Source organism: Syngnathus typhle, linkage group LG2 (genome assembly GCF_033458585.1).
Source record: "Syngnathus typhle isolate RoL2023-S1 ecotype Sweden linkage group LG2, RoL_Styp_1.0, whole genome shotgun sequence".
NCBI classification, from domain to species: Eukaryota; Metazoa; Chordata; class Actinopteri; order Syngnathiformes; family Syngnathidae; genus Syngnathus; species Syngnathus typhle.
This window is the reverse complement of record NC_083739.1, coordinates 7026673-7053762: the sequence shown is the minus strand read 5'-3', so window position 1 is coordinate 7053762 and position 27090 is coordinate 7026673. Positions and strand designations below refer to the sequence as shown.

Genomic DNA, 27090 nt, shown 5'->3' with positions numbered 1-27090 from the left:
TCCCACTCTCTGCGTTAGCGACCTGAACAAAATCATTTCACAGTATTTTGACAGCTTCAACTGCAGTAAGATATGAGAGAAAATACCTGAATGCTGCTCCATCCTTCACAATGGTTTTGGCCGTTTAGACCCTCTGCCTGGGGAGGGATGAGGAACTTCTCCACCGGTCCAGTCACCTAATGCCCGATGTGGTCGCTTGCCTCCACTTTACCGCCCACCCTCTCTCTCTCTCTCTCTCTCTCTCTCTCTCTCTCTCTCTCTCTCTCTCTCTCTCTCTCTCTCTCTCTCTCTCTCTCTCTCTCTCTCTCTCTCTCTCTCTCTCTCTCTCTCTCTCTCTCTCTCTCTCTCTCTCTCTCTCTCTCTCTCTCTCTCTCTCTCTCTCTCTCTCTCTCTCTTCTCTCTCTCTCTCTCTCTCCTCCTCTCTCTCTCTCTCTCTCTCTCTCTCTCTCTCTCCTCTCTCTCCTCTCCTCTCTCTCTCCTCTCTCTCTCTCTCTCTCCTCTCTCTCTCTCTCTCTCTCTCTCTCTCTCTCTCTCTCTCTCTCCCTCTCTCTCTCTCTCTCTCTCTCTCTCTTTGCCCGCTCCTTTCTCTCTCTCTCTCTCTCTCTCTCTCTCTCTCTCTCTCTCTCTCTCTCTCTCGTCTCTCTCTCTCTCCTTCTCTCTCTCTCTCTCTCTCTCGCTCTTTCTCTCTTTCCCCGCTCCTTTCTCTCACTACTTGACTATTGTCAGATGTTGCTAGAGTAGTATGTCTACATCCCTCCCGGCGTGTGGTCGCACTCTTTGCTCACGCACGCATCATCGCCAGACTCTCTTCTCCGAGAACAGCAGAGTGACTCCACGCTATCAGTTTCGGTACATGACGCCAACTGGTGGTGGTGGAGAAGAAATAAAAGTGCTGCAATGGAGGTCAATAATTTAATCACAAATGCTTCATCTCATTAGAAGGAATGGTAGCCAAGGAGGAAACCTTAAAAGTCAATGCTTCATTTAATGCTATCAGTTAGAATGTGTTCATCTAAAATGAAACTAAATTGATTGATTTGAATCGTTAAGATGGGTAAACAATGTGAGGAAAGTATTTTGTTAACATAAAGGCTACTGCATCGAGTGGTATAGAAAGCCTACTTTTTTTTTAATCCATTGAATTTAGTTACTTAGAAAAAAACTCATTTTTAGCAGTTGCTGGCTAGTACTTGAGCTGTCCACCCCCACCTCTCGCTGAATATGTCAAGGAAAACTCATCCTGATGGTTGCCATAAGAGGGTACCCGTGTTCCACGATTCATTGATAACAGTCTGATTTTTAAATGTATCCTCCTGTCGTTTATCTTTACGAAGATGCGTTTGAGGATGAATAGAGACTGAGTTTGAAATGTATCTTCTTGACGTTTATCTTTATGAAGATGCGTTCGAGGATGAATAGAGACTGAAAGGGAGGGGAGGCTGTCTTCAGCACCACATGGGCAGTGGACAGCTCCTGTAGAATGACCACTGATCAGGGGCGAGAGCGAGAGAGAGAGAGAGAGAGAGAGAGAGAGAGAGAGAGAGAGAGAGAGAGAGAGAGAGAGAGAGAGAGAGAGAGAGAGAGAGAGAGAGAGAGATGCAGGGGATTTTTAATATTTGTCCTGCAGTGCTTGTTCCAGTATTTTAGACTTAATCATAATATCTGGAGGGGGCGGCTCGATGGCGCACTGGTTAGCACGTCCGCCTCACAGTTAGGAGCGTGCGATTCCACCTCCAGCCTTCCCTGTGTGGAGTTTGCATGTTCCCCCCATGCCCGTGTGGGTTTTCTCCGGGCACTCTGGTTTCCTCCTACATCCCAGAAACATGCTTGGCAGGCCGATTGAGCATTCCAAATTGGCCCTAGGTGTGAGTGCGAGCGCGGTGGTTGTTCGTCTCTGTGTGCCCTGCGATTGGCTGGCAACCAGTTCAGCGTGTACCCCGCCTACTGCTCGATGACTGCTGGGATAGGTTCCGGCACCCCCGTGGGGACAAGCGCTACATAAAATGGAAGGATGGACATCTAGAGGGAGATTTGAACAAACAAATAAGGACTGTCTGGAATTTACGTCTTAACTGAGAGAAAACAAGTAAATAGTATAAATTGATACGTGGACGTCAGATTCCCCCAGCTATAGAGGTTTAATTTATCCTGCCAATAAATTTTAAACTTTAAATAGACCTCCTTAATTCATGTGTTTGAACTGTATTTTTTCTCTCTCTAGGAATGCCGTTGACGGAAATAAGAAGTTGTTCGCCATCTATGACACAAGCAGGTATGTAAGTAGGTCCAACACCAAAACCCCCACCTACTCCCCTTCTCCCAAACCATCCTGGCTGACCATCGAGATTCTCTTTCCTATTCACACCCTGAATAACAGAAGGAATAAACTATCGTCAAGACAACGAATCAACCCAGGCAACAAACATATGCTATTATAATAGATTTTAAAAATATATTTTAATGGAGAAATTAATATTTGCCAATCAATTGCAAGTGTTGATAAATTAGGTTGATTCATGCAGCCGAAAGAACCACTTCGCTCGGATTGTGTTCGAGTCTTACCATTTTTAGAAGAAAAAAAGGGGAGGGGGTTGCTGCAGATGGTGTTATTGGAACGCTGTAAAAAGTGTCAAGAAAAAAACCCATTGTAATTCGATAAAAAGGAAACTTGGAAGTTCTGCAGAGAAGACGAATGTTATGCTTTTCCATTCTCAAGTGAAACCAATTAATCAAAGATGTCATCGGGTGAATCTACCAAATAACACAATCACGCAACATCACCAATTATGTATATTCTTTTAAAACTTAATTTGGTCGGAATTGCTGGGGAAAAGAGAAATCAGAAAGATTTTATGAAGAACTAATTGAGGGTGGGTAACATGCCTTACAACAGGAACGCCCCTGTTGATTCGACTGGTGGGCATTTCTTGCAGCGTGCAAGTATTGGGCTCAGTCTCTTATTGGAACGAGACGAGTGCCTTCACCGCCGCCAGCATCAGCAGCAGCATCGGCGGCAGCAGCTTTCTCGTCCACCCTCCTCATCAATATGCGCTCCTGATTGCTCAACGCTCCCGCACAGACAAACCGGAGAACCAGTATTGGAAGGCGAAACGATGTCGCCCCATATTTCACATCTGAGCTGTTGACTCAAAGCGCGCGCGCCCCCCTTTCTCCAACCGACTTTTCTCATGGATAATCAATGGATTTGACTGTGGTTTAAAAGACTGTTGATCGAGGAGATTCTCGTATTTCGTCGCACCGCTGCTTTTGCCGTCGTATGCGATCGTAAACATGTTGACTTTGCACAAAGCTCGCCAATTGCGCGTCTTGTCCGCACTAGTGATCGGGTCCATAGTGTGTTGCGCCAAAAGGTGAGCTCTCGCGCCCGCATCGCTAAGTCAAGGTTACTGATCAGGTTTGCATGACGCGCGAGTCACGGTGAAGCTCTTGTCGTTTCAGTGTCAACGAGCCTGGTAACATGTCATTCGTGAAGGAGACGGTGGATAAACTCCTCAAAGGGTACGACATCCGACTGAGGCCAGACTTTGGAGGTATTCACCCATCATTATGAAGTATCTTATTTTTCTCTATTATTTATGTTGTTTTATTTGTTTGTTTGGCACCATGAAGTGTGTTGCAGTCAATTAGGGTTAGGCGTGCATGATAACAAGCTGTTTAACCTCTTGCAGGGGCTCCAGTAGCAGTGGGGATGAGCATAGATGTGGCCAGCATAGACATGGTGTCTGAAGTCAATATGGTGAGTGGATTTAGATCATAAACATCGCTTGCTTGTGTATACATAAAAACGATGCTTCTCGTTGTGCCTGCTCCGAAATACATTTGCACCGGTGCTTGTATATAATTACAAATGTAGCCAGAAGTGGTGACGGCTGCCCGTGTAAATCAAGATTCGCCTTTCAGCTCATTATACTGTTTGACGTGGAGCAGATTGGATGCTTTTCTTGGCATTGAACATTTGAATGCCTCCACACGCCGTACATCATTGTGCCTACTGTATAGGCCCCGGGAACAAATAGGTTCAAGCTGTGTGAGCCAATTCTGGTGATAATGCAATTTCTTGGAAGGAGGATTTTTATCTTGTATGTATGTGTGGGTATAATGGGGTGGAGGGTTGAGGAGAGTTGAGGCTCTGGTTTGTCACTGTTGTGGTTTTAGGTTGTCTTTTGGAACAGACACTTGAGTTTTACAGTTTGGGAAGATTCAGTTTTGCCCTGGAGAAGGTGCAAACAACATTAAGTCCAACACCTATCCTTATGGTGTAGATGAGTCTTGAAATTATAATTTCAAGCTTGACTGTATAAGTACTGGGTTGAAATCCAAAATTGTATTGTGTTTATCCATTAAGGGTTCTTTGTCGGTTTCCATGGACCATTTAAATCGTATTAACCTTTGCAATAAGCAGCCAACAGAAGCCTATAGCTCACACATGGTGCTGTTTGTTAAGCTTGTGAGCCAGAACATACAGGAGCACCCTCTCAGGAGGGTCTACTCAGCTGACAGCTACCAGACAATTCCGACTGGCTGCACTGATAAGGGGATGTTGCTGGTCTTTGTTACCTTTCTTCTTTAACATTTGAGGCTGCTCCAAAAACATTTGCAGATAATGACCTGAATTGCATCAATAACATGATTGGCCCACTCGCCCAATCGACTGGGTTAATCAAGTACATTTGGTTCAGGTCCATCCTAAAAAAAATTCATACAATGAGCAATATCAGCACTGACACATTACAGTGGCTGTTAAATTTGTGCAATAGATGGCAACTGTATTCTGGCTTTTGGACCCTTGAGCTTCTGAAATGATTTGGTCATTAGAACTCATCAGAACACTGCAGCTTTGTTATACGCTTGACCACAAAGGGACATCTGTGTGGGTGGTCGCTGATCAATACTAAAGACTCGATGATTACTTCACCAGGTGATTGCTGGCTCGGACCTTTTGAGCAGTCACTCCCATAGCAACCACCGCTTCCAGTGAGTTGCATTTATGTGTCACAATTTTCTTCTGATAAATTGTGTACCTCAGATTTATGAGCAGATTAGATCAATATCTCAATATTATTCAGTAGGGGTCCAAAGCCAACATCAGCCTGTTATGACTGCTGATTGATTAGAATTTGTCCAAGAAATAACTGGACTACTGATCAGCCAAGCAGGACACATCAATGTTTTGCTTACTTTAGTATTTTAACAATGTCATATAGACAGATGATGATTATTATATTTATTATTATTATTATTATTATTATTATTATTATTATTATTATTATTATTATTATTATTATTATTATTATTAGTATTATTATTATTATAGAAGTTTTAGTATTCTACTACCACTTTTTGAATTGCATGCTTCTTGTCGTGGAAAACTGCTGTCATTTTCAGCACATCCCCTTTTTACCCAGTCAAAAAACAACGGCCTTGCCATAAATTGGTTAAGGGCTCATAAGAGAGAACAAAATAATGACTGTGACACTGACATGCATTATCCAGCCAGCAGCACAGTCACAGCTCTCAGTGGTTCCCTGGAGTAAAGCCTTTCAAAATGGTCACTTTCCTGTATTTGCTTGTGTACAATTCTAGACACTGAATCCACTTCACCAGCCAAACAAAGAGGCCCAGGGGGTAGAAGTCATAAAATGCTCCTAAAATTTCAAGAATTGTCAAAACATGTAGACTGCTTGATGTTGGGGTCACCCCCCTCCCACAGAATGTGAAAAAAAAAAATCTGTGGGAATAAATGCAAATGTCAAAGACTATATAGTTAGTTGCAATGCAGATAAACTGAAGGTTAGGAACAGAATGTGAGTCATTAATTTACTTTTAGAAATACAAATGCACACATTTAGAAAAGTAATTAAAAAAAACATGCAAGTAACAAAATGCTTTCAATACCTTGTGGATGACCAGCCCAAAAAAGCGCTCATCAAATGTTCTTTAAATATTCAGGTGAGACAATTGCAGTTCATCTCTGACTATTTCAATAATTCACTAGTTCTTTGAGCCCTCCTGTTCATTTATGGGTCAGACTTGGAAGTACCAAGGTAATAATGCTCAGTTTAGCTGGCACCATTAGCGAAGCATAATTATACGGTGGGTGTGACTATGACAGCTGTTTTGATGATTTGGGCTGCACATAGGAGGACCACACACATCACAACAAACGCCAAAGTCTGGTGTAGGCAAGTCCGGTTCTAGGGAGCCGCTGTCCTGCTTTTTTTCCAGTTCGGCAAAACACTTGATTTAAAAGTGGACTGCATTTGTAGTGAGTCTTCTCATTTGTGGGCTACATTATTTTGCTAAAAGGAAAGTCAGAATTATAGATGCAGTTCTCGGCGTGAGGCAGCTTTTGATACAGCTCTTTTGGATTTCATTGGGCATAACTAATGAAGTGTGTGGCCAGTGAGTATATATTCTCTAGACATTTTCCTTATTTGCAATTCTGCCCTATGTTGATTAAATGAACTGCAGATCGAATCAAGTCTGGCAGCAAATCAAGAGTTTAAAAATGATGGGAGAAGAGCAAGAGAGAGAAAGAGAGCTGTAAGATGTAAATATTTATTGAAACAGAAAACAGCACAGTGTGAGCATCTGGCACAGCAGGTACTGTCGCTTTCCCACTGCCCTTTATGAGGGCACAAGCTCCTCATTCAGCAGATGTGAAAAGGGCCGAGATGAGGTGCACTAATTACATCGGAAATTTGTTTGGGGGGCACTAGGGGCATGTGGGAACAAGATCAGAGCCAAGCAAAATGGATTAAGAGGACCTGCCGAAGCAGTGATTTCAGGAAGCAAATGAAAACACGTCCTTAAAATCAACTGTCAGTGTTTTGTGTGATATGATGGCAAGGTTCAAACTAGTAACTAAATTTGCTCATTTCAAAGGAGGACAAAGTGGTATAAATGACCTAACTCACCTTTTGTTGAAGTTGAACTATGCTAAGGTGCGTGGGTTTTAGTTACCTTGGGCCCCAAGTGACCAACTGGGGCCTTGTGCTGAGCCAGTGACCTCGTAAAGCGGCTGACATACCCAAACTGATATGAGTGGGCCGCGCAATTATTAAGAAGGCACTTACACTCACTTTTTGATTGACTATTATCCTGCTGCCAGAAGGAGCTTTTATTCACTTTCATCTTTGGTTGATGTAGCGACACTTCCAGTTCACACTCCAACTGTTATGTCTCAGGTGAACTGTCAGGATTTGCTGACAGGAGTAATCAACGCCTCTGATCCCATCGCATGCATTAGCTTCTTTTTTAGGGTAAATTGATTTACAGACCCTCACGTGGGCAAATGGTCCGTACCAAGTTACACTAACAGGCTGAACAAGCGAGTCATCCCACGGCTGCATGTGGGCGAAAGAGAAAGCGATTCATCATGGAACACTGAAAACATCTCTTTCTCCAAATGTTCATACTACCACATTTATATTCCTACTAGTTGGTTGCTTTTCTTGCACCCTGACTTTTTAAATATATTGAATTATTTTTGGGTTGTCTGTTTTTTATTGCATCAGCTTCACTTGGTTATAAAAATAAGCCCACACAGTTAGCAAGGTAACTAATGTAGGCCCTAAGTGTGTCACCATCATTATCTGACTGTATATAGGTCCCACAGATATTCTCTCTATACAGTGTGTCTTAATATATTCACATGTCTTTTATCCACCATTCTACTTCCAGACTGATGAAATGTAATTGGCCTCAGGAGGCCACATGCTGTTGGAGAAAGTGATGGATGCAAATCTTTAAAAGAGGAAAAAGCTCCTTGTTGATCTCAATGTTGGTGGCAGATGTTCCACAGGTGTTGTGATCTGCAATGAAAGGGATTTATAGAAATGGTGTTGCATACTTGTTTCTTTCCTAATTATCGTGAGGAAACATTAATTTAACCAGTGTCTTAACATAAATGAATGTCTTTATATATTAATAATAACATACAGGTCTGCTACTCTTGATTATTTTAACAATTGATTAATTTGTTGATTACAATGTCAATTAATCAATTAATCAGATTTGAAACATCCCATTTGCATCCCTTTACTTAAAACCATTCTTTTCCTTCTTTTTATTAATTGCCACTGCAGAAATTTCACCAACAAATTTGGTTATGATTCAATCAGGGATTTGATCATTAACATGTACGAAAATGGGCAAACATTAATTGCGTTTTTCCAAACTAAAAGCAGATGATTGTCAATGTCATATTTTGAGTCAACACAATTTTAAGACTAAATAAATCTGAGTCTGAAATTCTGATATGGGTACTTTTAGTTTTGTAACTGAATAATCAATCTATCATCAAAAATAACACTGATTTTAATATGGATTGGTTGTTGGTGGGTATAGGATTAATGCTTGCTAATAACATAAAATAATAAAAACATTATCACAGTTAATTTGAGCAAATTCATTATTTCAGAAATGTGTATAAAACTGGAAGCCTTTAACGTAAACCATTACCAATAATTTCTCTCAAATAAACTGAAGGCACGTTTTAGACCACTGTGTTGCTGACTGATTGACTCCGAAAAATAATCATCTCATTTGATTTCATTCTCTCCTTTGTCTCCTTTTGCCCATAAATCCAAAATGCCATGTGACCATGCCAGTAATTGGCATCCAAAAATACCATCTTGTCCAAAAAGAGACAATGTGTGTATTTTTGTAAAGCCATTCAATAACTACTGACTGTTTCTTTGCCTTGGCCTTCTTAGCATTTTATAAAGCAATACATCATACAATATTAGACAGAAAGGAACTTATCCTTCATATCGAAGGGATACCCTGTCATTTAGAAGTAAAGGGCCAATTTGATACATTTATTTATTTATTTTTGCTCCCAGTAAGGATTATTTTTACTCTTCTTTGGCAAGAAATAAAGATGATAGGGAACCACTCAGGGATTCCCCCGCACTGCAGCAATATACTGCCTCAGGGATATCCCAAAGGAATAGGCTGAAATTACATTGAAGTGACTCAAATTGGTTCCTATGGAATACATGCTGGTTACATATCATTTTTCTCTGCAGCTTGGGAAATACAATATATTCTATTATAATTATTGCCATGATTTATTTGACAATATTTTATTTCGTTTTTGAATTTTTATTTATACTCCAATATTTTGCACTTTTTTTTTTTTCTTACTGAGATTTCATTGCTGAGTATATTTGAATGACAAATAAAGGAAGTCTAAGTCTAAATTGGGAGTTACAGTAAAGGAAAATCAGCAAGTTTCATTGTTACCCGTTGGAAGTCATAATTTCTTTTCCACCTTATAAATGCATTTTCTTCTTCTGTCCTAGAATTATGTAAGATGGTACATCATGGAAGTACATAAATACATTGTATGCCATTTGGGAAATTTTGCTAACAGTGCCTCTCATTGCTTATCGTGGTACTATGCAACCAATTTAACAATTACCTTTGTTAATAGTTCAATCTGCAAGCAATATTTTGCGATCTGTCCAAAGCCTTTGGAGTCACACTTTTGTTTCATAAGGTTCATGAATACAATCATAGTTTTTGCACCCCACCCACTCACTACTAACAAAATTTCAGTTTTTGTTGTCAGACAAGACAATTCTTATGTGAAGTAAGAGCGCTTGCACTGCAGAGGAAAAGATTAAATTAAATATGGGTCACTTCACAGCCAAAACACTGCTTATCTGGATCCTCACAAATGAATGTGTTAATCCATGCGGCTTAATTGAATAATTGAGGCTCATCATCTATCTGCACTGGTCACTGTTATTGTCTCTATAGAATTATCGCCACAAATCTACCTTTTACATAGAAAATCAGAACCCACACTAGAGGGCAGGTAGCGGAGAGCTGCGCTAGCCCTCATCACAAATTCACTTTGATTGTAACCATGCAAGATTGATGACGGCCATGTGTTTATACATGGCTACATGGTTGGATTCAATTATTTATGTTGAGGCATGCTTATGCTTGCTGGACTGACTGCTTACCTACTGTCACTCCCGATTAAGTTGGGAATGTAAATCCAATTATTACATTCAGATGATAAGTACATTGATTGTACAGTATATGAATGTTTAACTTCATACATGGAGAGCACAGAACTGATCTTAACTTTGGCTCAGGATCTGTTTAATCCAATTACAGTCAAACATCAAAATTTGAATGCCCCGAAGGTGATACAATTTTGGAAGCAAACCAAATATCCAAAATGAGAATGAATAAAACGTTTAACACATTTCCCTGTCTGAGCTACTTAGTACAATATTGCTCCCACAACACTAAGTTGGCTCCTCCTAATTCAATCTGTTTGAGTTTGAATTCGAGAGTTTGCGCTGCATTTAAATTGGGACCCCACCACTTTATACTGCTTCATCCTCATCTCATTTCTGACTCCATCTGCCAGCACGGTTCAACCACCACTTGTCCTCCTTTAGCTACAGCCATTTTGGATGCCGTTTTTATTTGCTTTGAGATCTCCTCCACCAGATTCTTGTTGGTTTACTCCTCTGACCTCAATCAACCCCAGTGCTCTCTACGAGGGAATAATCAGCTAGTAGATTCCATGCACTCTCCACTCTTCTCTGCTGGCTCTAGAACACAAAGGACTCGTTTCTCCCCAACTCATGCTCACGTGCCTCCTCAAGTTAATAAAAGTCTTGAACTATCTACACTTTTTATTTCCATTGTTTCTTACAGGAACGATTGTTTCCAAATCGTAACCAAAAATGAACTGTGTCTGACCTTTAAGTTGATATATACATTTATTACAGCTTAGAACAAATATTTTAAGCACCATATGGTGCATACGCAAATCAGATGGCAGTGCAACTGAATCCCACTCATTCTCATTGTGAGTCACACATCGCGGCGGGGGACTTCCGTGCTACATTAGTCAATAGAAAATAGATCGTCACATACCTGTACGTCCTATAGATGCAAAGTCAGCCCAACATTCAGCAATCGATTCATCATTATTTTCTTTTTGATGACTGTAAGAAATCATAACATATTGTAAGATGTGTGGGTCCATATTGAACATCTAAACATGGTTTATTTGCTGTTAAATATTACATAAGCTTGCATTGGTATGTGGTCACCCCAGCAATGAGAGTTATTGCACATTTGTTTTCCTGGTGTAGCCATTCTTTTAGTTGTTCTACATTTTCCCGACACCCCAGCACCATTAAATGGTGTGCTTTGATCATCCTAGTCCAACCATCTTGTGACGCAGCACCAGCATTGTACTATACTTCTCAACCAATGTGTACAATCTGTGTTGCGTGTGCTGATGTTCCCTGTTCATATCTCTGCACATTTATCAAGTGCTAGTAAGGTGTCAGAACTAAATGAGAAACTTTTAGAAGAGTCTAGAATTAAATACTGATGAATATGCCATCAACTTTGGAATATTCCATTGGACCTTTAAGGGTTTATGTAATTTGGGGTCTTTTGTGTTTTGGTCTTGTATTTTGTAAGTGTGTGGGTCATGCACACCAGGGATGTGCAAAAAAAAAAAAAAAGTGCCTGCAGTTATATAACAAGTGTAGTGCTGCTTGAACATGCCTCTTGTTTTGCTGTTATGTGTCAACCTGAGTGCTACGGCAACCAGCAGGTGTTGAGTGCCTTGCCAGCGCCAGGTTGGTGCAGCCTGGTTTCATTTCAGAGCCACAGCGGGCAGAGGGGAAAAGATGGCGTTGGCTCAAGAGGGAGGGACGACAAGTACAGAAGGGAGTGGGGGTGCAGAATAGCAGAAAGAGAATGGGGGATGTGTATTTTGTTGTTTGTGGAAAACAGTTCCTATATTTACCTCCCATTTGCTGAAATTAACCTTCCTATTGTTTTGGTCATCAATTCGGCTCATTCAATGCTTTTTCCTCTCTGAATATATGATTGACAATATATATTCATTATCAGTCATTGCATCTTTTTCCAAGTTGGAAGGGCTAAACTGGATTTTATGTGGTAATTGTCAAATTCGAGCTGTATGAAACGTATCTAAAATACGAGCATTTTACGCATTCATCCTGGTTGTTGTGGTTATTGAGGTCAGTGCATCATACAATTTTATAACCATCCGAAAGCTATGGGGACCCTAACTTAGTATAACCCTGACTGTTGAAGTGGGAGAACTGCTGATATCCCACACCGATTCTAAACCCTTTCTCTTTATGCTGTTTGCTCTTTCTTTTTGCGCTCTCAACCATCTATCATTTCTATTATTGAGGTTCCAGAAAAGGGAAATAGAGGACACGGCATCTTATTGAACGGCACCCTCCTCTCATGAAAACTATATCCTCAGTGTTGAACCACATCTGTCTCACGACCAACAGCAAATAACTCTCCGTAAAATTTTAAAGTCTACTTGAACAACAGAGCAGGATTAATCCTACCAGAGTCCTCAAAGAAAGTTACAGATATGATGACGTCAGCCCGATCCAAGACATAAAATAGCAGCTTATGAACTCTTCAAAGAATACCGGAGAGGACAAATATGGGGACAGTCGGAAAGTCTTGTATGTGACCCACTTGGTTGCTCATCTTGGCAGAAATATACAAGTCAAAGGGCGAAACAAAAGTAAGCCTAGGGGCTGGTGACACTTGAAGGGCAGCATTTCGAGCAACCATGTCTCTCAACACGTTTTGTGTTTTTCTCAGATTTTATGTCAGACATACTACACTGCAGGAAATATGTCACACATAGCTCTGAAAATTGCGTGGAGCAGTTCAGGGTGTAGTCTGCCTCTCAGCAAACAAAGTAGCTGACTCAACAATTTGGAAATATCTACACCTTTTGGAGGATTCAAGGGTAAATGTTGTCCAAAGGATGAAAGGCGTTCATAAAGTTAACTCAAACAATAAAGTAAATACTGCTATGGATTCTCCTATTCCAATTCCGATGAATCTTTGGATGTGTCAATCAATGCAAAAATAATTTGGCTCCAAGCGGTACTTTGGAACTTCCCCCAAACTAACACTATGCTCATCTTGTGTACTTTTACAGGACTACACTTTGACTATGTATTTCCAACAATACTGGCGAGACAAACGACTTGCCTATGTTGGGATCCCGCTCAACCTGACCTTGGATAATAGAGTAGCAGACCAGCTCTGGGTACCAGACACTTATTTCCTCAACGACAAGAAGTCATTTGTTCACGGTGTCACCGTCAAAAATCGAATGATCCGTCTTCATCCGGATGGAACCGTTCTTTATGGCCTCAGGTAAGGTACTTACGCCACAATGATACTTTTTCACATTTTAGTGGAGATTCTGTCCTTGACTTGGAAGGTTGCTTGGGTACCAGCCCCTTTGAATGAAACAAACTAATTCTCATCCACAAATGGTTTCTAAGTGAATCTTAGGGTAACAAAAATAATCCAAGTCCCAGTGTCAAGTTAATCCAGTGTGTTTAATGCCCTATCATGTCACTACACTTTCCCAAAATGATACTTTGGCAGTTATTTAGTGCAGGCCACTGAGCACCCAAAGGATTATGTGACGTGGTCAAGGGCACCTCAACATTTAGTTAGAATGGATGGGAGATGGATGAAGTGAGAAAGTCCCGAAAACGATATTTTAGCAGGTTATAAGCAATCATATCAAGCTTGTCAAACTGCTGTTTTCCCATGATTTAATAAAGCCCTCATTTCTATTGATCTTCTAGACAAGCACAAGTGAGCGACCTATGAATAAAACTGCATAGAACGCAAATAATGAATGCAGCTTTCCTCACAACAGTGATGTATCTGTCACCTTTTGCCGTTGCAAGTGGAGTTCTACACTACAACCAAACATAGCGTTCATGATATTGATGTTTTGTAATGCAATTGTTTCATTTTAATTAATACATTGGCAGAAGTCTGTGTGTAGTCGGATTTATTTACTCCTCTAATATACTGTAATGCTATAGAATCGCATTGCTTAATCAGAAAATAACTCGAGAATTTACTAACTGTGGTTAGAGCCTTACGGACATTATTTAATTTAAAAATTAGGATTATTTATTAATGACATGGGATGTGTAAAGATTATGTTTACAGATAAGAGCATTCTGTCTATATGTATCTTGTGGACCTGATGTTACTGTAATAATAGCTGTGTAATGTTGTCACATAGTGGGTTTCAAAGCTTCGTGAGAGTCTTAACTGAATAAAGACAACGAGTGGCAAACTGCCAAGCTGCCGGCTTTGTGTCGGGGTTGAGTTGGCCTCAAAACCATTGTGAATTTGCATTTCACTTTGCTGCTTATTTCCGACTGTCTCCTTATCAGCCGTTTGAGCTTGTACATCTGACAAACAACACACCTCATCATGACCCAAAAACTCAGCCAAACTGTCTTAATGCAATATTCCACAGTCCTCTTCATTCCACAGAGTAACATTGAGGTTCTTGGTCACCTGCCCAATTGCTCAGTTTAGATGGCCGGCCTGTTCCAGGATAAGAGTTAGAATTAGTACTCGTGGTTCTAATCTTCTTTCATTTATTTATTTCAAGATTTACACAACTGCACCAAAGAAGAAGATATTTATCTGTACCCTACCCCAGATCATTGCCTCGGGACAATTCTGTATTGGCCATCCAGAGACAATTCCATGCCTGCTTTGTGCTCTGACATGCACTGTTAACTGCGGGATCTTACGTAGAGGGTACCTTTCCAAATCATGTCCAATCTATCATAGCTGGACTCTAAGTAAGATGCAAAAACACCAGAGCTCAGTTTTGAGCTTCATGGAAAAGACAAGGATTTAACAAAATTGCAAAAATAAAATCCTCATTTGTTGGAATTTGAGGACATCTGAGGAATTTGATCTGTTTCGGCTTAAGGCTGTATTATAATGTGGAATAAATTCAAGACTGAATACAAATATACTGTCTACAGTATGCCACAGTTCTGTATTAGCATTTTATATACAATTACCAAAACTGAATTTTACCTCAGATATGGTTCTTCAGCATTATTACACACAATACGATATAAAAAATATATTCCTGTGTCCTCTCCTCCCCTACCCGTGTCTTCTTTTGGCAGGATAACTACGACAGCAGCATGCATGATGGATCTCAGGAGGTATCCCCTGGATGAGCAGAACTGCACTCTGGAGATAGAGAGCTGTGAGTCAAGAGACCTCATGTTGCCCAAGCTGTCATTTTGCTGCACAGGCAGAGTACATCAATGCATGTGAAGTACTGGAATTTGAACTTGGACACAAAGCTCATGTTTTGGGTCATTCCGAAACTAAGCTCACGGTTCTACTACTACTGTGACTGCGTCCATCTTTATATACAGTACTAAGTATTATTACAATTCAAAGAGGAAGTCAACCCAAAAATTATTTGTAATAATATGTTCTTTGTAGCCCAACTAGTCAAACCACAGTGTTCTGATTAGTGTTTTGTTTGTGGAATATGGATTAAACAGAAAAATCCATCTGTTTTAACCCATCTAAGGGAGCGGCCATTTTTCCACTTGCTGTTGACTGAAAATGACTTCACAGGCAACTGTTGCCAAAATTCTATGCTTAGACTATTGGGGGGCACATACAACATATTAGTGCACAGAAAATGTTGACTTCCATGAACTTACATGACTTGTCAAAGCAACATCTGGTTCTTGGAATCAACTTCAAACATGTTTTTTTTTTGTTTTTCCCATGCTTGCGACAGCCCTGTTGGATGATAATAAGCAAGGCTGCTGCATCTCTCTCTCCAGTGATTCTTAAGCAGATGGTTACACCTTGGTGTCTCGTGTCTCTCCTCTCATGCAGATGGCTACACCACAGACGACATCGAGTTCTACTGGAAAGGGGGCGAGTCAGCCGTCACAGGGGTGACGCGCATCGAGCTGCCGCAGTTTTCCATTGTTGATTACAAGTTGGTTTCCAGAAATGTTGTGTTTTCCACAGGTAAATATGCACTGGATGACAATAATCTATTTTCACTCCAAATGCAACTGTGCGTCTGAAGTTTATTTTCTTATCTTGACTTAGTCCCTTGACCACTAAACCTACATTACCCACATGCTGCATCCACGTAGGGTTTTGGAGTCCCTATAAAATCCCATGAAACAAGCCATCAAATCTGTCATTGTACAAAATACATGTATAAATCCAAATAGAATTTCAGATTGCATTGTGATCAACGGTAGAATCTGAGTCAGTTATTGCATAGTGGTGTTGTAAAATAGTGAAAAATAGTCCTCATGGCAAACGCTGGATGGGTTCCCTTGCATACTTCTTCTGCTTGGGCGACTAACAAGCCTGGCTTAAAGGCAAGTCACAACACCAACAAACTGCGGGGAAAACCACTTAAAGGGTTCAGGCCAATCGAAATGGTTTGTTTCACAAACAATACTAAGAACATCTTTACATAATTCATGCTTGGAACTGGAAATAATCATTAATGAGGTCAAAATTAGCTGACCCACTCAGCTTTTGATGCGGTTGTTGTCGTCTTCAGCTTAACTTTTGGATACTTTGTGTGCCGGCCTGCACAGATGCTTGTTCCTCCCACTCACAGATACTGTACTGTGTCGCAGGTACAGCCAGTACAGCTCAACGCCCACACTCGCCTACGCACACACACACTCACCTACACACACACACGCAAATGTGTGCAAGTATATTGTTTGAGCTCTAAAAAATGACACATTCCCACTTCCCAGCAATGCATAGTTGAAATATAATGTTAACTCTTCAAGACGTGTTCATAAGTTATGCAGACGAGATTCGTATAGAAAGTACTGTATGCGAGTTTTTACCACTATCTTCAGTAATACGTCATTATAAGTGTGTCTGTGTGTGTGTGTGCGCGTGTGCGTGCGCACTTGTGAATTGGGTGTTGTTACCATGGCAATAGATCCAACCTTGGCCATGGAAAGATAGAAAGGCAATGTGTCCCTATCTGCTCATTGACTCAGTAAGATATTTTCATTGTCATTATTTAAGAACGTAAGTGTATTTTCTCTTTCCATTCCTCACAGGTGCTTACCCTCGGCTTTCTCTGAGCTTTAAACTTAAGAGAAACATCGGCTATTTCATTCTGCAGACGTACATGCCATCCATCCTGATTACCATCCTCTCCTGGGTATCCTTCTGGATAAACTACGACGCCTCGGCGGCCAGGGTGGCTCTAGGTGAGAAGCTCTAGTAATGTTGTTGACTCACTCAGATAAGGACAGGATCCATTTGGAGCCACCAAGCACATTGCCACGTTCTTAATGCACTTCGAGGAACGTGAGGGATCTCCAACAGTCACGGCAGCAGAGGTTGCTCCAGGAAATAGTTTGGAAATTGAGTTCCTGGAAGGAACAGGATCAAAAGCCAAAACTTATTACTAATACAAAAGAAAAGTGGTCTCCATTGGTATGTGAACGTGACAGCTATTGCATCTGTCTGGATTCTAGTCTGCATGATTTGTATTGTTTTCAAAGGTCGCTTGTTTGCAACTCACGACACACAGCAGAATAGGGAGAGAGAAACGAGGCTGTCAGATTATAATTGGAATAATATTGATGCTACACAAATTGGTCTTCCAGCAATCCTCTGCACATCCTTTAAAAGCCTATCAAAGAAAGCAACAGCAGTTCACTGGTTGACAAGGCTGAATTACCAAGCAGAAAAAAATGACCTCCAGTCCCGGTCCTCTGAGATTCCTAACCTGTGCACATTCTTAATCTCGCTCCACTAATCTGATTGTACCTTTTAGTGTATATCACCTTTGTGTGGCTAGCTCATGGATGAGTAACGACCTTAACATGCCCCTGTTTAGAGAGCATGCTTTGATCTATTACCTTCCTCCAGACATCAATTTCTTACATAGCTTAATAGCTGAACAGACATGTCACACTTGGATTTGTTTTACAGCCGCAAATTTGCCAGTGAGAGTCTGTTTTCTTTTATTGCATCCTGCGTGGACTACATGCCCATTAATTAATGAGCGGCTGAGTGGGTTTGTTTTCCTTATTTGGAGGAGGACGTGTGCAAGTGTGAGATGTTCCTGGAGCTGCAATAGCTGTAGAGTCCATTCACGATTTCTGTTGAGAGAAGAGTAATGATTGGTTATGGGAATGCAATTTGAAGGATAAATGATGGAACAAATTGAAATCGAAAAATAACTGAAAGAACTGAAAATTTTGACGAGAGAATCCGTCTGAATTGACTCACCCGGTGGTGTAACCGTTTTAATATCCATTTGACTGCAGTCAAGCCTTTCATTCATAATCATGTTAAAGTGTTGCTAATAGCACTGCTTTTAGTGTAACGTTAGACACACATACCTTTGACGACCACCTCAAGACGCTCCCTTGGGTACTTTCAAACATGCTCTTTGATATGTGCCTGCAATGCTGCCCGTGTATTGCAATGAACATCCAATGCAATTTGACACATTTTATTGCAGCTTTCATGTGATCCTTTATTTTTTGATTATGTTAGACTGGGCTGCTAATGGCATACAGTCATCCCTGATTAAAGGAGATTTGGTTACCTTGTGCCTTTCTTTTCAGCTTTTACAGGTTGAAGAAAGACTCAAGGACATATACTGTAACATAAAAAGGTGTACTGGGGGAGGGGTACACTGAGAGACACCACTAAATGATGGCAAGAAGCGGTGTGGAAAGAAAAGAGATACAAATAAATGTAGAGGGAATGGGGAAGGTGGTGACATAACAGATGGGTGAAATGAGAGCAAGAACTGGATGGCGACACAATGGAATGCGACAGAAAAAGACCGACGCAAGAGAAAGCTTATAAAACTATATTTCTCCCGAGAGACTGTAACGACGTGATGAAAGAGGAAGAAGGCCCATCGGTGCGTGGATGGCCGCTTGATTATGTTGTCCAAACAGGGAGGGAAGTAGAAAAAGGACGGGGAGTTGGAGTAATAGCAAAAAGGAGAGAAGCTTAATGGCAAAGCTGAGAGAAGACCCATGAAATAGTAGAATAAGAACAAAATAATAAAACGTCACCAGGCTGAGTTGTGGCGGTGCAGGATATTTGCAGGTGAGGTTGACATCCCTTCTCAGACAAGCTTGTGTACATGCTCTCCTTGCTGACCTTGTAAATGCGTCGATGATTCAAACAAAAGGCTCAGTTGGCTCGATTGACCTCAGTTGTCCCTTGTCCCAATCCACTGACTGTTCCCTGTCTCTTCACTGTGTTTTACAACACCCTCCCGAACAATCCCCGATTGGTGATTGTTTGACCATGACAAGCGCTATGGATGCATTGACTGTGATCACATATCATAAAATAAGATGCAATGCAAGAGGTCAATGCTTAATTGCATGCCTTTATGAATTACTTGACACATGTCTGCCAATCAGTTCAAGGTCGTGTGTGTGTGCGTGCGCGCGTGTGTGTCTGTATTAGTGATGTTGGAGCACTCTATCATTTGGTAACCTTCGTGGTTAAGGTTATCCGGTGCTCATGGCATGAGATTATTTTAATGAGTTATTTCTACATGATGACCAAAGGGTCGCGCCAGGTTTTATTTTTTTATTTTACTTTTTTTAAAGTTCCAATAATAGTCACACGCAGCTGGGTGTGGTAAAATTTGTCCTCTGCATTTGACCCATCCCAGTGTGATTTTGATCTATCGCCTGGGGGAGAGGGGAGCAGTGAACAGCAACGGCGCCGTGCTCGAGAAATTATTTGTTTATCTAACCCCCCAAATCCAACCCTTAATGCCGAGTGCCAAGCAGGGAGGCAATGGGTCCCATTTTTATAGTCTTTGGTATGACCCGGCCAGGGTTTGAACCCACAATGTTCCAGTCTCAGGACGGACACTCTACCACTACTTTCTACATGATGACCAAAGGGTCACGCCAGGTTTTAAATGCATACCTTTGAATTTCAATGATAGAGAAGACTCTTGCAGATTGCGAAATAGCCTCACGAACAAAAATGCCCTCAGGAAAGGAGTATAAATGCATGAGATAATTTCCCATGTCCTCTTGCCCTCCAATGCACAACAAATTGTCTGATCTTTCACTAAACTAGCAGGGGAAGCAGATCTGGAATAAACGTTTTTCTTGAAACTGTTCTTGTTTCTATAGTAACTGTCAGGGTTGGAGCAGGTAGAGGACTCAAATGCAGAGTGCCAACAAAAGGTGTTTTATTCTCTCAGGCAGAAGACAGCACAAAAAACAAAACGCGCCTCAAAAACCTGGGAACAGCAAAAACCAAAAGGGCCTCAAAACGAGGGAAAAAGGCTGGAGACAGCAAACAAAAAGCACCTTAAGACGAGGGAAATACAATGGCAATAACCTAACTAAACAAAAACAGAGAGCTCAGGCTGGACAAAAGGTATCTTCCAACTATGATCTCTCAGGGGATTTCTGTGACTTACGTGATCGCTAGTGTTCATGACGCGACAAGACACGCCGGCGCAAGACGCAGGCTATATACACACACAGAAGGAGGAGGACACAGGTGCAGAAATCTAGGGCCAAGGAGACAGGTGCATACAACTGGGATCAGGGAAGTCAAGTGGCCTGACGCGCAGAGGAAGGACCCACGAACTGAAACGAGAGGAGAGTTACCAAAATAAAACAGAAAGTGACAATACGAAGAACAGGACAAGACAAAAACAACCCACAAAACACGACAGCATGACAGTAACACCTTGGATATCTGCAGGAGATACAATACGTGTAGCTCATGAGGTAGTAGAAGCTTTAATTTGGACTTGGGACCAAGTGTCACGAATTCGGGGTGGATATGGAGCAGGGCGACCAAGTGCAGCTTGGACCAGGGTTTATTGACACAAACTCAAAAGACTCGGCAAACTGACATCACTTACTAACAAAACCAACAGAGTCAGAGTCAGCTTTATTGTCAATTCCTTCATGCCAAGACACACAAAGAAATCAAAATAACGTTTCCTCCATCCCACGGTGACGAGACACAGTACACGACTAACATACAAGTAAACAACGGGGGAGAGAGTTCAGGACCCCAACAGCCTGGAGATCACAAACTTCGCCAGAGGCGAGCAGTGCTTGCATCCCACCACAGAGTCCCGGCACCATTCGTCACGGATGTAGACGCACATTCCACCTCCTCGCAATGTTCCCCCTCGTACAATGGCCCGGTCCGCCCGATAGCACGCTAGCCGCTCCAGATGCACAGCAGTTACGCACTGTCCGGTTTGTAGATCTCAGCAGGCAACAGGACTGACCGCAAAAGACGTGGAACAAAAAGACAGGGTGACATTACCAAAGACAGGAACAGGAACCAAACAGACATCATGACAGTAATACATGCAATGATCCGACGGTGAGCGAGGGGCAGACAGGACTTAAATACAAAAGACGAAACACGAGGCAGGTGACCGCGGTTACATTGACTGAGGTGACACAGGAAGGGAGGGGCGACGCGAACAGAAACTATGGCAACCTAGACACATAGCAAAACTGGGGACGAGACATGACACCAAGTGTGCAAATTTTGAGAGTCAAGTATCCACATGACTGTAATTCTGAAATTTTCTGCTTAATATTTTTAACAGTTGGATACACACTAAGGAACAACATGCATATGTGATATTTTCTGCTTTTCTGGAAGATGGTGAACAGAAAAGATGATATACCTGATATTAGTAGCGGAGCTGGGGCGTGTGCTGCAAAGGCATAAACATAGTGAAACGTACACAAACATAGCAGAAGTGCATGTCGAAAACAAAATGTCTGACAGAAGGCAAACGTCATAGAAGATTTCTAATATTGTAATGAATCCTAAACTGTAAGTGCCGTGGACCAATTTTCAAGAAAATGCCCTTTTCACAATTTGAAACACTTTTCTTCCTCAATGTCTGCAATGTGGTTTCATGAAAATAATCCAAGGAACAAGAATTACATCCAACTTTTTATTTGCAGAACGCAGGCTGTTTTGAGTTGGTCGAGTACAGTCGAGTCGGGGTGTGACGAAGCAAGTGACTTCGGCTTATGTGCGAAGAGAAAAGCGAGCCTGCATTAAGATAATAAAAGAATATTACATTTTCACTTATGGAGGCTGCACTTTATCACCAAGCCATTGAAACTATCCTAGTCAATTAGCTACCAAATTTGTGCAAGTGCTGTCTGCAGCAGACTCATCACCAAACTCATAATATGACCACCATGTCGATAACTTTGTCTTATTTGTCAAAAGGTAATGCTAATCTGTCCTTCTGACATAAATTAAGCAATAAAAAGTCACAATTACATATACGTAGTGTCCTCTAAAGCTCAAGAGGCGAGAGAGAATCAAATGAATGAGCCGGCTTTGATATGTTTGTGACTGACCTTTTTGACCCCTTCCCCTTAAACAGAATAAATCCTGTTATAGTTTCATAAACCGGCATAGGAAACCCAAGGTTGAATCAAAACGTGCAAAAGTTTCTTTTTATGAGATTTGTCTCAATGTATGTCATGTTTGTGTTGCTGTGAAGGTATCACCACGGTGCTGACCATGACCACTATCAACACACACTTGAGAGAGACGCTGCCCAAAATCCCCTACGTGAAGGCCATCGACATGTACCTGATGGGCTGCTTTGTCATGGTTTTCCTTGCCCTTCTGGAGTATGCCTTCGTCAACTACATCTTCTTTGGAAGGGGGCCTCAGATGCAAAAAAAGCTGGCGGAGAAGGCTGAGAAAGCCAACAATGAGAGAGCAGCCAAGTATGACGCTGCAAGGGTAAGTTTGACAGGATCGCTCACTCACAGAATCAGTGATTAAGCAATGGAATGTATTTTTTGCTGAAAAATCATATTTTGACCCAGGAAAAGAGTCTGGAGAACCGCTCAGCTACATAATCAGTCAAAAAAAAGAATTAATGGTATTTTCTGTTCCCCTTCCAGGAGTCAAATGATAAATCAACTCCCTTAAAATTAACTTTTGTTCACTCTTGACAGAAGCTGCGAAGAGAACCCGTGTGCATGGCTGAACCGGATGACATGTTTACATTAATTAACAGACTTCTGTAAGGCTGAGTGAATGACAAAATCAGTATTGAACTTTGTCATCTTCTCAGGAGGCAGGTAGTAGGGCTGCATCCCTTAAACGGTCCAATCAGATTAGAGGCCTTCGCCACTCACGCTCGGTGAGTTGTTTCAGTCAAGATTGGCACCATTGCCAACATGGATCTTTCTTTTTTTGCTATTTTGACCTCAAAATAAAACACATCCGCCCTCATCCATGGATTCAATTGCTGGTTAGCATGAAAATCTCATTCATTTGGACTTTTGCATTCTATTTTTTCTTTCAACATTAAAAGAATCATCGGTAAAATCGCAGTTCACCTTTCACCAAATGCCGTTGCACCAATGAGTCGTAATTATTCCACTTGTTCAATTGGGAAAAGACAACTGGTGATCACCAACAACGGGGCAAGAGTGGAGGTAGTACGATTTACTTCCCCCAAAAGACTGAACCGCATTAGCTACCACAGCAATGCAGACCACTTGTTAACAAAAAGAGTTTAGTCAGCTGAAATTTGACGCAAAGGCTAGCCTAAAAATGTCTTTTCCAAAAACAGTTTTCTTTACCAAAGTGATGGAATGGCTCAGCTCATAATCCCAAACATACAAGCTGTGCAACCCAGTGGAGGTGGTGTCATGGCTTGTGCTTGCATGGCTTCATCTTTATCTTCACTGGTGTAAGATATCATGGTAGCAGCAAAAAGATGTGCTCAGGAAAAAAAATGTCTCTCAAATTAGAGAAGTCCCGATTTTGTCAAAATACCTCAAGGATCACAAATTGTCAAATATGGGATATTTCTTGCCCTTATAAAAACAGCTCGTATTGGGTGGTTCTGTCCCAAACTGTCAACCAGCTATCTTCCCACCTTATACAGTATACTGCTGGGCCGTCCATCCTTCATTGTCTCCTTACATCTCACACAGCAGTGAATGTGCGAGGAAACCGGCTGTTTGCTTCTACTCACTGAAGCGGAACCCAGAGTGTGTGGAAAAGCAAGTGAGTCCCCTTAGCTGAAGACAAATAAAGACTTTTAGTTTACGGAGGCAGACACAAACAGCCACTTGGCTTTGGCATGAAAGTGCTTCTCCCTCCTCTTCAAAGCAGTAATTTTCCTCTGGAACTTTGCCCAGCCTAGCTGTCAATGGCTGAGGAGCCCGTTGCGGCAGTTCACAGAAATATTTTCAGAAATAGCCATATAATAATAGATTCCTTGGTTGTTGAGTTTCAAAGACCCAACTACTTGTATACAAACAAGAAAAAGAAGCCAATTTTTCAAAAGATGTCCACTTTTAAAAAGGCGCAACAGAACCGATTGGGTGATCGTTCATTATTCAGCAAGGTAATGACCCAAAGAACACTGCCAAAACAACAAAAGACGAAGGAGACTGAAAGGAGTGGAAATAAATTATAATTGTGTTTATTTATGTTTGTTCTCTGCGCACACCACCATGCAATGTATATGAGACATATTTGGAACAAAAAAACAGTTGGATGAAATAATAAAATAAAATAAATAAAAAAATGAATAGCATAAATGGGATCAAATTAATCATTTGAATGTTTCCGACGTGGTCTGTAATGCCCTACATTTTGGCCGTGAGGTTTTGCTATTTCACCTGTATGGTTATTAATATGGTTAAGTGTCATTCATATACAAACAATACGATATATTGTAACGATTGGACAGCAGTGTACTTCTCAGCTTGATTTGATTCAGTGGGGGGAAGCTGAACTGCACGGTGCGCTCGCGGGTGATGTGCCGAATTCTCCGCACCGACGTCAGAGAGAGAGGAGACTTTAGCCGCTAGCTTCCTCCCTTTCAGTCATCTCCCCGCATTCAGTCAAAGCATGCCAATCCGGTCAGTTAGTACGTGTAAATAAAAGCTGAACTGTTGACCTCTTGTTTCGTAATCAGCGTATGAACCAAACCCAGACAGATTGCAGCAAACATTCTGCATTGGGCTTTGCTGTTCCAATACTTTTGGAGTGTAAGTGTATACTTTATATTCTACAGCACTGTGGAACATACCCAAGCAAAAACTTTAAAACCCACGCTGATGGAGTCACAACCTGCTTAGCTGATGTTTTAAAAAAAAAAGTAGAACAATGTTGGACTTGCTCAGCCGCCACATTTGCATGAACCCCATTGTGCATTGCTACCAATTTGGTTCCTGTCACCAGCACACATCATGGGCATGCAATGTCTTGTATCTGCTATGTGTTCAATGAAATTGTTGAATGATGATGTTCTAGTGAGACTACCAGCCCGTTATGTCGTTCCTTCTTGTTGTGCACGCCTGCTTGGATCAACTCCCTCATCGATTTTCTATTAGAGTCTTCGGGCTCTGAGATTATGATGAGTCATTAGTGAATTACAGTTACACATGGCACATCTCATGGCAGAGTTTCAACTTGGTCCACTTACATCCATCTAATAATGTTGATTTTTTATCACTCACTCAGGCGGAACCAGGACACGGGAACATTCTGCTGACCACCTTGGAAATCCACAATGAAGTGGCAGGAGGCGAGATCACCACCAGCGTAGCAGACATCAGGAACTCTCAGTCCATGGTGCAGCTGGACAGCACAGCCTCATCGCACATTCAATATCGCAAGCAGAGCGGTGGAATCGGTCCACGTTCAGCCAGTCGTCATTCCCTAGATCGGTCTGTTCAGAAGAAACGCAGCCGACTGAGAAGGCGGTCCTCGCAGCTAAAAATCAAAATCCCTGACCTGACCGACGTGAACGCCATCGACCGTTGGTCACGGATCATCTTCCCCTCGGTCTTCACCTTTTTTAATCTTATCTACTGGCTCTACTACGTCTGACTGGACAATTTTGTTGTTTTGTCATTTTCTTTCTTTCCATTTGGTTTGGTTTACTTCCTTTTTTGTCTGCGCTTTTATACATGCATTGAATCGATCAACATCAGACTACAAACTGAAAGACTGAGAAAGCTCCAGAGGTTCTCGTCAAGTATCTTTTTATATTTGCTGTCTTTGAATCTGTTTTCTTTTCTGTAGTATGTACTGTAATTGGGACTTGTAGTCATTTCCCATAAAACAAAATGCCAGCAATTGATTACATCCAGTAGTTGCAAAAAAACAATTCAAGTAAATCCCAAAAGTGGTATTCTAAGAAAAAAAGAGAACTTGATACCACATAGGTGATCAGGAAAATGCAGGCAATTCCTAAAAATCCAGTAAACAATATGTTTGATTGGTACCCTATGCACTGTAAACGCATCCAATGCGGGGTTAACTTTTACCGACAGTTTCTACTTCAGGATTATCATGACTCTCAGGCTTCCAGGTTTCTACTATTCTTGGCATCATTTGGTTGTGGAGAGAGACGACAGAACAGCACAAGAATGAACAACACTGCCATTTTTTCCCCACCGTTTAATGGCTCCTGAAGCAAACGTGGAACCTAATTTTATCCAAATTAATCAAACTGCCAAGTGTTTTGCCTTGAGGCATTGTTATCCACCCAGTATTGTTTCACCAAAATATTCAACAAAGTGTTTAGTGCTAAATTTCTCTTATCCAGAAGCTTTTTCAAGTAATCTTCATGGATGTGTGTGTTTGTTACTCATGTGCTATTTTTTTCCTTCGATATCCTGCAAATTTGTCATCCATCAGTATTTAGGGCACTAATTTAATCTTAATCTTTTAATCTTTAATCTATTGTACTCTTTGTGTTTATTTGATTTTCCACCTTGTCTTGTTGCAAACAGTGAAACACTGGAGAAATGCTGTGTATATTTAAACATGTATATAATATATATATATATATAAATATATAATTTGTGCACAACCCTGAAAAAAAAAATATGATCAATTCAACATTGAGTTTGTGATTGTTATGCTGGCAAATGTCAGTCTATTTAATTCCAAAAAAGAAAGAAAAAAAAAAACATCCATTTATTTTCTTCTCCAAAACGTGACCATGCTGGAGTTCCAGTCGATGCAAATGGATTTCAATGGACTCCACAGTTGAACCGCGTCAAGCTGTCTGATGAGCTCATGCTGGCGTTGAATGTATCAGATCCATTGTTCTTCAGGTAGAGGATAATGAGCCATGGTCATAGTTTTTTCCCCACCTGTAATGAT

General features: G+C 41.2%; 1 protein-coding gene across 2 annotated transcripts; it reads left to right on the top strand.

Annotated features, from left to right (window-relative positions):
- The first annotated feature begins 2225 nt into the window (after positions 1-2225).
- On the top strand, positions 2226-26745 carry LOC133150203 (gamma-aminobutyric acid receptor subunit beta-3-like). Of its 2 annotated transcripts, none has more exons than XM_061272585.1 (9): positions 2226-2272; positions 3460-3551; positions 3690-3757; positions 13013-13233; positions 15042-15124; positions 15778-15915; positions 16992-17144; positions 22442-22689; positions 25438-26745. In XM_061272585.1, exons 2-9 carry the CDS (start codon positions 3479-3481, stop codon positions 25804-25806), a joined length of 1353 nt encoding a protein of 450 aa, XP_061128569.1. In that variant the 5' UTR covers positions 2226-2272; positions 3460-3478; the 3' UTR covers positions 25807-26745. The 2 variants fall into 2 exon arrangements, with proteins under 2 accessions (XP_061128569.1, XP_061128567.1); XM_061272583.1 differs by lacking the exon at positions 2226-2272 and adding an exon at positions 3019-3371.
- Positions 26746-27090: the final 345 nt, after the last annotated feature.